Source organism: Montipora foliosa, chromosome 2 (genome assembly GCF_036669935.1).
Source record: "Montipora foliosa isolate CH-2021 chromosome 2, ASM3666993v2, whole genome shotgun sequence".
In the NCBI taxonomy this organism is placed as follows: Eukaryota; Metazoa; Cnidaria; class Anthozoa; order Scleractinia; family Acroporidae; genus Montipora; species Montipora foliosa.
In genome coordinates this window covers 11,234,396-11,246,895 of record NC_090870.1, presented here as the reverse complement: position 1 = coordinate 11,246,895, position 12,500 = coordinate 11,234,396, and the positions used below count along the sequence as shown (strand labels likewise).

The following is a 12,500-nucleotide window of genomic DNA, read 5'->3' as shown; positions in this document are numbered from 1 at the left end:
CACCGAGCTACACAACTCGGTAGATTTACTTTGTGGCACAACGACCGCCAAGCTACACAACTCGGTTGATTTACTTTGTGGCAGAACGGCCGCCGAGCTACACAACTCGGTAGATTCACTTTGTGGCACAACGGCCGCCGAGCAAAACAAACCGATTTGATGCAAGCGCGAGGAGTCGCACACATTTTCCAAGGACAGTGACGAACCATGCTTAATCCAAAGTAAAATTTTACCGACTTCAGTTGACAGACCTTCAGCAATCTTTCAGCTCTTTTCAACGATGAACGATGGACGATTATCACACCTCACCAAAAGCTAGAATAATGAACGCCGACGACGCACAAATCACTACGTGCGATAGTTCGTCAAAGTGAGGCAAAACGTAACCAAGCGCCTCAAAGCGAGGCAAAAGTGTGTCGACGACGAAAATGCAATCTCGAAAAAACTTCCCTTACAACACAAATTAGGGGTTGCGTTCTCGTACCTCGAACGCAATTAGAAATTCTTCGTTTTTACGGAGATTCACATTAAAATTGTCAAACATCTTCTTAAATGAGATTCTGAACACATCTTTGTTATCCTTGTTGCTTCAAAACGCCAAACATACCGTTTTAAATCATCACTCCGTACTCCTATTCCGGAATAGGGTCAATCGAACCCACCCTAAGTCTATTGTTTTCGGTTTGGAAAACAAGTAGCCTGTGGACGGGCTCTCAAGTGTTGGGTTTTATGGTTTTTATGGGTTTTACGTTCTCTGAATTCTAGGAATATTTGTAAATCCGTAGTTTTGAAGAAATATGTATGATTCAATCTAGTTTATTGTCAGCTTTGTCATAGTTAAATCGAAAACAAATCAATTTCCATCAGTTTTTGTAGTCTACTGCTTGTGTAGAATTTGGGAGTTAATAGGTGACAAGCTAGCCTTGGTGTAAATTTTTTGGGTCTATATGACCACTAAACGTGTAATTGACACTGTAGCAGGATTGAATTCAACCACAGCGAAGGTAATAATAAACAGACAATTAAATTCCCTAGATCCTTTTGTTGTCAGTTAAAGAAAACTGTGTTTACTCAGAAAGAAGTTAGAACTAAACACGTTTTCCGCCTCAGAAAAATTCTCAATCTCAATAACGGGTGGAGCTACAAAGTAAATTTTAGAGAAATGTTTACATTTGAAGTGGCGGTTGTAGAGAAAAGAAAGAAATGATCCTCGCACTAATCTATTCCCTGCTAGCTGAGGTCTCTTTTCTTTTTGCGTTGTACGGAAAAAGAGGCCTTTGCCATGCGTCGAAACTCGCTTTCATCCAACCGCCGTCTACAACCTTGGACGGCACTGTTCAAACCGCTGTGTCTCGCGCATTCCTTTACGGTAATTCCGCTGTTGTTATGTTAACGCACATAACATATCACGTGAGGATTCGGTCGCTAAGTAACCGCCGCGCATGCTCAACACAGTGAGTTTCGACCATGGCAGACTCATTCTCGTTTCCAGTACTTGTCAGCCCAGCGAACGCAAAAGTAAAGAGAACTCTTCTAGAAGGGAAACTAAGCAAATTGTCTCCTATAGACACCTGAAAAATTCAGGAGGCTCCAACGGGACCCCTGCGATGCAGTGGCAACAGGTGGACAAATTAATCAGACTAGGATGGTGTGATGGTCAAGCTCTTATCAGTCTCCTATAGTTCAGTGGTGGGCCATCGGAAGGTTGTTGGTTCGACTTCTGCAACTGAAGGACTTTTTGCGGGTATCCTTGAGTCCCATCGAAGAAAAATACTTTCAGTTAACCAGTAAACAATACTCTTCACTATACACTCAGTACTCTTCGCTATACACATACCATGCACAATATTCGAAAATCTTAGGTGTTTATATCAGTATAGCAAGACCCCGGTGAAGCAATCGAGTTTATTGGCCTTGTGCTCTAGACTCCAATGGTTCATTGAAGTCCGGCGCATGAACTGGAAATCGGGAAGGTCAAAGGTTCGTTTTTTTCCCCCTTGGTATCCACGTGTTTTGATCAAAAGAAATACATTTCTTAGTTCGAATTAAATGTAAATATTTGAAGTGCGGGCCGGTTACCGATGGAGGCCGGCCTCGTTCTTATCTGGACAATAGACGAGTTCACGCTCTTGAGTGCGTCATGGGTAATCAGGGCAAGATGTAGAGAAATTTAAAGGTTTTTGACATGTGAAAGTTCAAAACGATGAAAAGTACTCATGATTTGCAATTTTGGTTTTGAATTTTCCTAAACAGAAAACTCGAGGACAACTGTACGTATAGGTAAGTGAAGTTTATTTCTACATTTACCGCTTACTTTAGCATTTATAAGCTCAAAGTTAATTTTACCATACTAAGTCTATATCATGAAATCGTATACCGAGCTTGGGGGGCCTGTGGCGGAATGAATACTTTGTAGCAGTAGAGAAGCGTGCATGTAACTTGTGCTCTCAATTTATGATACACTTTAATAACCCTACGTAATGTACATAGGAGTTTATTGAATACCCGCTGAAGAACGTGGCTCCTCGAAGGCTCACCCTTGCTGATGCAACACACCCGCAATTCACATCTTTTCTTCGAAATATTGGGAAAGTGAGTTTGTTCTTGCGGTGATATTTACGGTAAAAGAAATTGTTAGGAAATTGACTAGAGGACTATGGCCGCCGATTCTCTCAGTTCCGACATGGAGAAAATGGATGTACAAGGTAAGAAGATTTTCCACGTGGCCCTGCGGCACAATGTATGAGTTACATTTTTTACCTTGGCTAGTAGGTTAACCACCTACACCGCGGCCTGTTTCATTTGTATGACGTCGTATTTGGTTTTGGAGCCGTGAGGTGTCCGACAATGAGTGAATCAACATTATGAGAGTTTACTACTTTAGAACTATTGAGTTACTACTTTGCAAGTTTTTTTTTTCACCAATCAAGTGATTTTTAAATTACTTTCTTCTGTTGGATAGCCATTTACTATGGTGATCAAATCTAGGGCTAAGGACTTTTAAAAAATAATAACTTACTGATATATGATCAGAGCAATTACAAAATAAAGGGTCACATTCGAATAATTTCTCGTTGAGCTTATTTCCTGGCTCGTTTGGCTGAACATTGGGTAAAACAAGACATAACAGATTCACTGCCGTCTTGGACATCTATATGATAGCAAGTCAATGAAAGATACAAAAAAGTAAAACCTTCGAATCGTGCGCAAAAAATCGACAGTAACTGTTATTCAAAACTCATTTAGTAATTATTACTGTCGATTTTTTGCGCACGATTCAAAGGTTTTACTTTCGCTTTGCAAACCATCAAAATTTCAAAAATGTTCATTAACTGTGGGGGTCAGCCATATTCTGGGAAACCCATTCTCTCATTTGCATGTGAAAAGAGCGTGCATGGGCGTTTTCCATTTACCAAGAAATTCCGGAAGTTCTGGTTGGGATGTAAATGGAACACACGTTTTTGGTTCGTTCCACTGGAAAATTTCCGGAATAAATGGAACTTCTGAAAAGGTAGTCCTGTTTTCCCGTTGGAAACTTTCCTCTGGAAATGTGTGTTCCATTTACAACTTTTGAAAGGTCTTACCACTTCCAGGCTATTCATTGGCGCGTAAAATCACAATCACTGGGCGGCAAACGGACCTGAGTTAAACGGAACACGTTTTTCACCCGATGGAAATTTCCACCAAAATTTCCGGAAATTTCTTGTAAATGGAAAATGCCCCATCTCTCTTGTTTTTAATTTTCTTAGGGACAGTTAGATAGAGATGCGCTGTATTTCCCTCTTCTGTCTTCCAAGGGCTTTCTGGCTCTGCATCCAAAAGCATCCTCTTTCAGTTAACTGCCAAAGGTTGGCTAGTCTCTCAAAGATCCCCAGTCAAGATACTTCATACCGAACTACTTGCTTGACGAGGGCCATTAGAATGTATAATCCCCTTAGCTGTCTAGGTTAGTTTCTTTCTTTGTCTTTAATTTGAAACCCAGAAGGTTTGTGCCACTCCATCTAAGCTGTGTCACAGTGTATTCCATGCACAAACCCTTTAAACCACCTATCTAGAAAGGAGCTGTAGAGGTATTGTCCATAGAAGAAAATAACCAACAAGGAAAACAAAAGAAGATATTTGATTCAAAAATTATGCTTGGCAACCGAAAGCCAGAAGTTAATGTTACCATTTGCAGACATACTTCTGGCTTTTTTTTTTCTCCGCTAAATTAAAATGACTAATTATTGGATGGTAACAGACTTCCAAGGTAACAGTGTGTACATATTTAAAGTGATTCAAGGGCTTCTGCTGTTTGTTGTAAGAGAACAACTTGACACTAAAGAAATTATTTTCTTGCAAATTGGAATAAATGCACTGCTCAAGAATGTTTCACAGCTACGTCAGGTTACCATCTGTAGTTAAACATGATCTTATTACCTGTTATGGTATTATGGGAACATTCCCAGGGGGTCCTTGTTCCCTTGTTACCTCTAAATGTTTTCTTGTATTCCCTTGTTCCCCAAATTACTTTCAAACTTGTTCCAAGCTTTTTGATCCCTAATTTTTTTAAAAATAATCATTGCTTTTGTTCCCTTGTTCCCTAAAATATTTTGGCATTGTTCCCCAGTTCAAATTAGCTATGTTCCCTTGTTCCCCCAAACTCCTGGGAGGGCTTCTGTATCTATCTTTGCTTGATTCTGCCTCCCCTTTAAGATTACCTTTAGAGTGTGCCTTCATTTTTTCTCTGAGATGCTCCTCTTCTGTTACCTGCTAATGAATGTTTCTGTGCATAAAAAATTTCAGCCTCACAGCTTCTTTTCATGTGTATTTGTGATAAAAATTAATTATTAAGGGACTCAAATATGGTAAAAACCCGCAGACAAGCCACACCGTTTTTCCAAAAGTCGACGCAAGAAATTGGGGCTGCAGCTTATCTGCAGGAACATTTGGAAAAGCTAGGCTGCTTCTGGTGTCCAGTTTTCCATCTTCGCATCCGATCTAATGCCTGGTTACTAAGGTACGAATGTTCTGGCCATGTTCTTGTTGGAATGCAAAAATCTATGGAAACCTGTGGAAATGAAGAAATTCTCAGCAGCAAATGCCAGAAAATGATCAATCATGTGTAAAAGTTGGTAGAAATGATGTTCATTAATTAAAGTGCTAAAATCGTGGGGAAGACTTTGAAGTGTTTTCTGTTGCAATGTTAATAGTGAGTTTACGTTCGATGAACAGTGGATGATGACTTCTAAAGACAATACTTTGGATTTCTTTTGATTTCTTTGAAAAAACATTTTTTTGTGCAAAATTTGAGCTGCTAAATTCGGGGTGTGGCTTATCTGCAGTTGTTTGTAAACATTAAGCGGGAAAAGATTGCAAGAAATTAGGCCCTGGAAGTCTATATTTTTCAGCCTTGTGAGCTATGTGTTTGTCTATTTCTTTACCTGTTTACTTAGGCAATGGTCCAGTGATCTACACCTCAGAAAAGGAAGGAAGTGATGAATCAGGGGATGGGTCATTACAGAAGCCATTCAAAACTGTGATGCGGGTATAAAAGAGATTTTATTTTATTGTGCATGTGATAAGTACAGGAAATCATATGAATGTGAATGCATATCATGATTTATGGGCACTTGAAAGTTCTCAAAGTGGCGCATGAAACGTTAGGTGAGTGCAGTTTGAGAACTTTCAAAACATCATGAGTGACCATAATCATGAAATGCACAAACAAGTTCATACGATTGTTTATGATATAGTCAACAAACTTAATCAAACGCTCTGTTTCCATAGCAACATTTGTATTACAATCTATAGCTATTGCACTCTATAACCTATTTACATGGATGCATTCGTCATAAACCAATCAGAAATGTGATATTCTGTTGAGTATTTAATGAGTTGATTTAAGATCTAAGTTGCATTCTTTCCTTTAGGCCCTTTTTCTTACTGAAAATGAAGAAGCACCACCTCAGATTATGGTTGATGGTAAAGAGGAAGGAGAGGTGAATTAACTGGCATGTTAATAAAATCCTAATATAAGGCTTTTAAACATTTTAATGAAGTGCCTCTAATAGAGTTTTAATTTATCAGTTTTACTTCAAATGGTAGTAATGGAATTAAAACAGGTCTTAAAAGTTTTGTTATGTATGGTAAGTAAGAAGAACTGCTTTTCAATGTTTGACTTGGTAGTCAAGGGCAGTATATATATGGACAATAAATGGTCCCATGACTTGTTGACAAGGTTTAAAAAATCTGCTAACCAAATGACTTTTATAGTGTACTGTTGTTTAGTTTCATAAGAAAATCCCAGCAGTGAATTGAACTGGCAGTACTCAGAATCCAAAACGGGCGTAAATGCATTATTGATATTCTTAAGCTATAGCGTGTATGTGTGTACTGTAAGCATAAGAGTGGCCCACATAACGTGTACTGGGATAGACCCATATCCCATGGTTATGAAGACCCTGCGCTGCGCGATGTGAGTGTACACTATTTATGAGTCAATGAGTTAGTGCAGTTAACCAAACCATAAAATGAAAGCTAAAATTTCAGAGAGTGCTTAGGCCTAATCACTGAAAGGAGGGCTTAGGTTTAATCAATAAATTATTGCTATATTGACTGTGAGTCTCATTGACTCATTGTTTTATTGACTCATAAAACATGGGACCTCGTGCGATGTGGACGGATTTCTAAATGCATGGCAGATCCCGGAACATTTGATTTTTTGTTTGGCTAATGACTCAATATTTATTTGTATCTTTTGCAGAGGTATGAAAAGCTTGCCAAGGCACAGTTGAAGAAGGTCACAAAGTTGTATGCACAAGAGAAAAAGAAGTCTGAAGAACGAGAGAAAAAAGAGGTGATTTAAAATTTGTTAACCAGTTAAGTCCTAAACCACCCTCTGTTGACCAGTAAAATCATGAGACGTTTAGCCCGCCGCACACTAAAGCTATCAGCTTAGCAAAGTTTCACTCATGACTGTTGGCATAACCAAGTTTCCTCAGTGTGTGGTGGTGTTTTGAGCACTAATATTTGCGTGTGCCATTGGCACCCGATATTCAACATACGGAATAATCTCGTGCATGAGTGAACATTTCCTCCACGTTTGTGCATGTGCAAAGCTATCAGCTTACAATATGGGTGTGACAAATATTTTCAAATCAAAATCGCAACAAGCAGTGTTGATGTCCCCACTTTGATTTGAAAATATAACACACATGCGTATTTGCTTCATATTGTAAGCTGATAGCTTTGCTTGTTTGCACACTTGGAGGAAATGTTCACTAACAGTGCACAAATTATTCAACATGTTGAATATTCAGCGCCAATGGCACGCATAAACACGCATTCAAAACACTAGTGCACACTGAAGGAACTTGCTTATGTCAATAGTCACAAGTGAAACTTTGCTAAGCTGATAGCTCTAGTGTGCAGCAGGCTTTAGACAGAGTTAAATGTACAAAGTCTCGCTCCTAGTAGGCAATGGGTTAAATTAGATTTTAATTTTTTCCAATCGATTTTCAACTTAAATGAAGGAGGCCACGAACGTCGCTGTAAAAAAGTTATGTAGCTGATTCTAATCAACAAGAAAGTCAAAGCAACATTTTTGCTTTTAATACTGTCTTTACTCTTGTGTTTATATTTTGTTTGATATTAATTCATCTAGTTATCCTGGAATTGTTTTGTAAGCATCTTTAGGTTATAACTTTGCACATGCCTGTGTATAATGTTGTAATTGCAATTTTCGTTTGAATCACTCTTTGTAACTGAGGATTTGACTCACGTTAATACATGTCTTGAAGATAAAAATGTTGTGACCTTCTTAAAGATTGCAGTTTATCTTTTTGTCCTGATAGGCTGAAAAAGCTCAGCAGAGGGAAAAGAATCTTGAGGAAGCCAAGAAAATAACAATCAAAGAAGATGAGACTTTGCCACCAGCAAAGAGGGTGAGTGAGCAACTTCTATGCAAGTGGGCTTGTGTCTATGTTACCAAGTTAAATTTAAGTTAAGGTTATTTTTAATTTATCCTAGGTTGATTTTTTTTTTAACCTAGGTCAATTTTTTCAACCTAGGTCATTATGAACTGTCTAAAAAAAATTTCCCTTTTTTGGGGATGTACTGTAAAAGTCCATGTATAAGCGGCACCCGTAGATAAGCCGCACCCCCAATTTGGAAGCTGGAATTTCAAAAAAAAATGGAGACAACAAATTTTGAAGTTCCAATGAAGTTCTGTCAGTAAATAAACAAGGACAAACATCTACCGTTTCAAAACACTGACACGGTGGTTTTTACGAGCTTTTATATCAATTAAGTCTTTCCATAGCGACATTTCACTTGTCATACCTTTATCTTGCAAGTTTACTTTAAATCTTAAGATGCTCCAGGGCTCCTTGCGATTATTTGTTTCAAGCAGCTTCATGAAGTTGAATATTCGAAGGCGATTGAAATGATATGCACGAGTGCTTAGTTGCCAAGCTTTGAAATGTGGACAGGAGTCTGGGCATCACAATGAAACGGTCGGCCATTTACCTTGCAAGAACTCGCGAATGCCTTGGTATTTTTTCGCATGTGGTGAAAGATATGCGTGAAAGTGACCATTATAGCAAACAGCTATGGGGGAATGGAGATTGCCTGTAGGTTGGTGTTCAGTTGTTTGAGTAAAGTGTGAACGCTTCAAGATAGAAACGGCTTCTTTACGACCCACCGCTCATGAAAAAGGCAATGATCAACAACAACATGCTTTCAGTTTGTTATTATGTTTATTCAGTGACATATTCAGAAGTTTTTATGAATATTAATTGAACCTTAGTAAACTCCAACCTCAGGTGTTTCGGTAGATAAACCGCACCCCCAATTTTTTATTTGACTTTGAGAAAAAAGGTGCGGTTTATACATGGACTTTTACGGTAATAAAAAAAACTGGGGCCTAGAATTTTAGGTGGGAATAAAACAGAAAGTAATGAAAAGAGAGAGATTAATTACAGTTTAAGATACTGCTTATTACATTCAAAGCAATTCACGGCCTTGCTCCTAAATATCTATGTGATTTAATAACATTTAAATCGTCCTCATATAACCTTAGATCTTCAGGTAGTATTTTACTTTCTATGCCAATTGTTCGATCGAAGACGTTAGGTGATAGAGCTTTTATGGTAGCAGCGCCAAGGCTCTGGAACTCTCTTCCAAAAAAACTTCGTGAAATTACTAATGTGAACAGTTTTAAGGCTCATATTAAGACTTATGTTTTTAGGACTTTATAGTGGTGAGCAATTTTATATTCAATTCTTACTTGCATGCATATATATTATTTAGTTTTTATATGCATTATCTTTTGTTAAATTCTTGTAAAGTAATGCAGTTGTAATGCGCAGCTGATCATTCTCATGTTAAGCTGCGCACAATAAGTTCACAAATTATTATTATTATTATTATTATTAGTGCGACACGCCTTACCGTGGCCACCTAACAACGTTTTTTACAAGTTGTTCGCCAATCAGGATGTGTGAATTTCATTGACATTCATGCCTCCTTGCAAAGGTTGCACCCAGGTGTAAGTTGAACACCATTGCATGGGTTGTTGAGTTGACATATTTACCCATAAGAATAAATTGTCAAATGTGAAAATTTGTTGGGTGGCCACGATATGGCGCGTTGCACTGGAAATCCCTCCTCCATCTTTTCCCCTGCTTTCCGTTCTTCATCCAGTTACTGTCTCTCCCTTTTCTTCCCTTTTCTTCCCTTCTTCGTTACTGTCCCTTACGTTACTATCAACGGACCGCTCCAAGGATTTGAACCCTCGCTCCATTTGACATCCCAGATCTCCTCTGAATTAATCACTAAGCTGTCAAATCAGCAACTGAAATCCACTGGAAATTTCTTCTAGCAATGAGTTTTCCAAGCCTTCATGACAACCACCATTTCACACATGCATAAATGACATATGTGTAAAGTGGGACTTAATTAGTACTCCAGAGTTACTGGTATATGGTTGCTGATGGAATTTTACGAAGGAGTTAAAGGGTGGCTAAATTTAACTGAAGAAGAGTGAAAAATGCTCTTGAGTCTCCAGTGCAACAAAAGCAAAAATTGTTAGCAAGAAGTGGACTCTTGATTCTGAAGGATAAATCGTCAAACATTGTATGAAGTTTATTTGCGTAGCTATGCAATATATATGTACACCAGGAACAAGGCATCATTTCTAGTCATAATAGCAAACAGATTTTCTTTCTCATGTTCAAATAGATCTGATTGATTTTCATAAAATAACCTGTAACTGTTCTAAGGAGCATACAGTGTAAATGGTTCTCTTCATGTTGAAAATCGTTACTCAAAGTATTAGTGGCTATTTTCTCTCAGATATAAGGAAACATCAGGCATTGCTACTGGAACAACTATTGTGGATGGTGCAATTTCGGTTGAAGTTTTAATGTGACAAAGGAAAATATTTTGTGAGTTCGCACTGTGAAAAAAGGATGGTGGTACGGGCAAACAGAACAACGAAAGATAACCTTTGCAGTTTTATTAAAGAAAAGAACTTGTCACCAAACCTTTGGTGTCATTATCTTGGACTAAAAAAATATATATAACCATTCACACAAACATTGCCAAAATGCTGCATTAAGTGGTTTTTGGAATCTCTCAGAGAAAAGAAATCAAAAGGCCACAAATGAGTGGACAAGTCACAGCTACATCAAATACAGAGCAGGAAAATGATCAATAATAAAGCAGTATTTTAAGTCTAAGCACCCGTTTCAAATAGAGCTGATAAACAGTATTTAAGTCTAAGCACCCATTAAAGAACAGTTAGCTTTCAGTAACTGTGATATAGGGTTAGTCTGCAGTCTGTGGATTGCAGTTTGCAAGTGTCAGACACTGCTCTCCTTCCATGTCTGGCTCATCCACTTTTTCAAATTATTTACATCCCCCTTCTCCTCCCTACGGGGCCTGTCCCTGGAAACCTGCAAGCAGGAACCACCCCAAGAAGCAGCTGCTAACTGGCACCGTCACACTGGAGCATGGACCAATGGAAGAGACACTTACCTGACCAGATACTTACCTCTACAACCAAGTAGCCCCAGGACTGGAAAGATGGGGCTTAATGAATCTGCAACAGTTTGCAAAAATGGCCCTCAAAGATGAGCAGAGATTGCATGGCCATGCACAAGAAAGCCCTGCTGGATTTTGGGGCACCCCCAAAATAATGGCACACACATAATTTTGGCAGGAAAAGGTCACACCCTGCATTGGCTTGAGATTAACCTTGCCTAAATTACGCTTAGCCTCATTAACTATTCTAACAAAATGTAACTTTTGCAATGATTTTCAAGGTATATTTAATTAATCCATTTATTCATTATTAATGTTGGTTTACTGTTGTTGTATTCTTCTTACAGATAAGGATAAGAGAGTCTGTCACTCATCGCGATCAGAGATTGAAGGTGTTTGGCTGGGTTCATAGACTTAGGCGACAGGGCAAAAACCTGATGTTTATTGTACTTAGAGATGGAACTGGATTTCTACAGTGTGTCTTATCTGATCAGTTGGTGAGTGAAGGTTGTTGACTCAAAGTTATGATACTTTTTTTTCTTTATCTGTAATCTGTTATCTGTATGTTCGTCATCATCACCAGCTTCTTACTTTATCATCTTCTTGATCTTCACTGTCATTGTGATCTTCATCGTCATCTTCGTCTTCATCATCATTATCATCTTCTTAGAGAATTTCATTTTAGAATTATTTTAAGAAAGTACGCCTAATACAATTTTTTAATGAGTCGTCTTCTGTCTTCCTGTCAAAAGGTCATGTTATGTGTCATGCGAGCCAATCAGATTTTACTGGAAATCACTTGCATGTTGCGATTCAAAAAGGAAATCTCTCGCTGACATGACTGTCAGCGAAGTCAGACTTCATCCATTCAAGTATAGCCATTTTGTCTCTTTCTGCAAATCCTGCTTGACAGTTGACAGTGCAGTTTCTCCCTTCCTCACACTCCCCAATCGTGCCAGCACTAATTCCACAATTCAGCTTCTTTGGATTTACGACTTGTTGCTTCTGAATATATTCTACAAGACTTGCCACGACTGCAAGCGTTTTGGAATCAGTGGAAGTGGAACGATGCATTTTTCTAGAATGTTGGAGATCTACATGAAGTAATAAATAACACAATTGCCAAATCCCATACAAAGTTCAACTCAAATGTCTTCTTTTAGACAAACCAATCTTCGGATGCATTCGCTCTACTCATCCTTTAAAAGATATTGGAAAAAAAATTGAAGACGAAGCAACACATCTGTAAACAGAGCCTAAATGTCCTGTTCAAATCCAAGATGTGAAACAATAATTTTACTGAAGTATGATTTGCAACTCTGTAACCAATCAGAGTGAGGCCCCAAGAGCTCAATTGTTTTATGACCAATAAGAGAAAAAGCCAGAATCTGGCTTTTGAACATGCCTTCCTTCCACTAGATGAAGCGTAGGGAGGGAGGGTATGATTTCATCTCCTCCACAGTCCATGCAGTAGT

At 38.4% G+C, this 12,500-nt stretch overlaps 1 protein-coding gene across 2 annotated transcripts in view; it reads left to right on the top strand.

The window, feature by feature from the left end:
• The first annotated feature begins 2,519 nt into the window (after positions 1-2,519).
• LOC137992419 (asparagine--tRNA ligase, cytoplasmic-like) overlaps positions 2,520-12,500 on the top strand; it is a 31,604-nt gene continuing 21,623 nt past the window's right edge. Inside the window, exons 1-7 of one of the 2 annotated variants that reach the window (XM_068837759.1) lie at positions 2,520-2,705; positions 3,750-3,946; positions 5,436-5,527; positions 5,913-5,981; positions 6,746-6,838; positions 7,836-7,925; positions 11,373-11,522. In XM_068837759.1, the coding sequence (XP_068693860.1) occupies positions 3,766-3,946; positions 5,436-5,527; positions 5,913-5,981; positions 6,746-6,838; positions 7,836-7,925; positions 11,373-11,522 (675 nt within the window). In that variant the 5' untranslated portion in view covers positions 2,520-2,705; positions 3,750-3,765. The remainder of the gene's footprint in view (positions 2,706-3,749; positions 3,947-5,435; positions 5,528-5,912; positions 5,982-6,745; positions 6,839-7,835; positions 7,926-11,372; positions 11,523-12,500) is intronic. The other variant, XM_068837758.1, reaches the window with a different exon arrangement.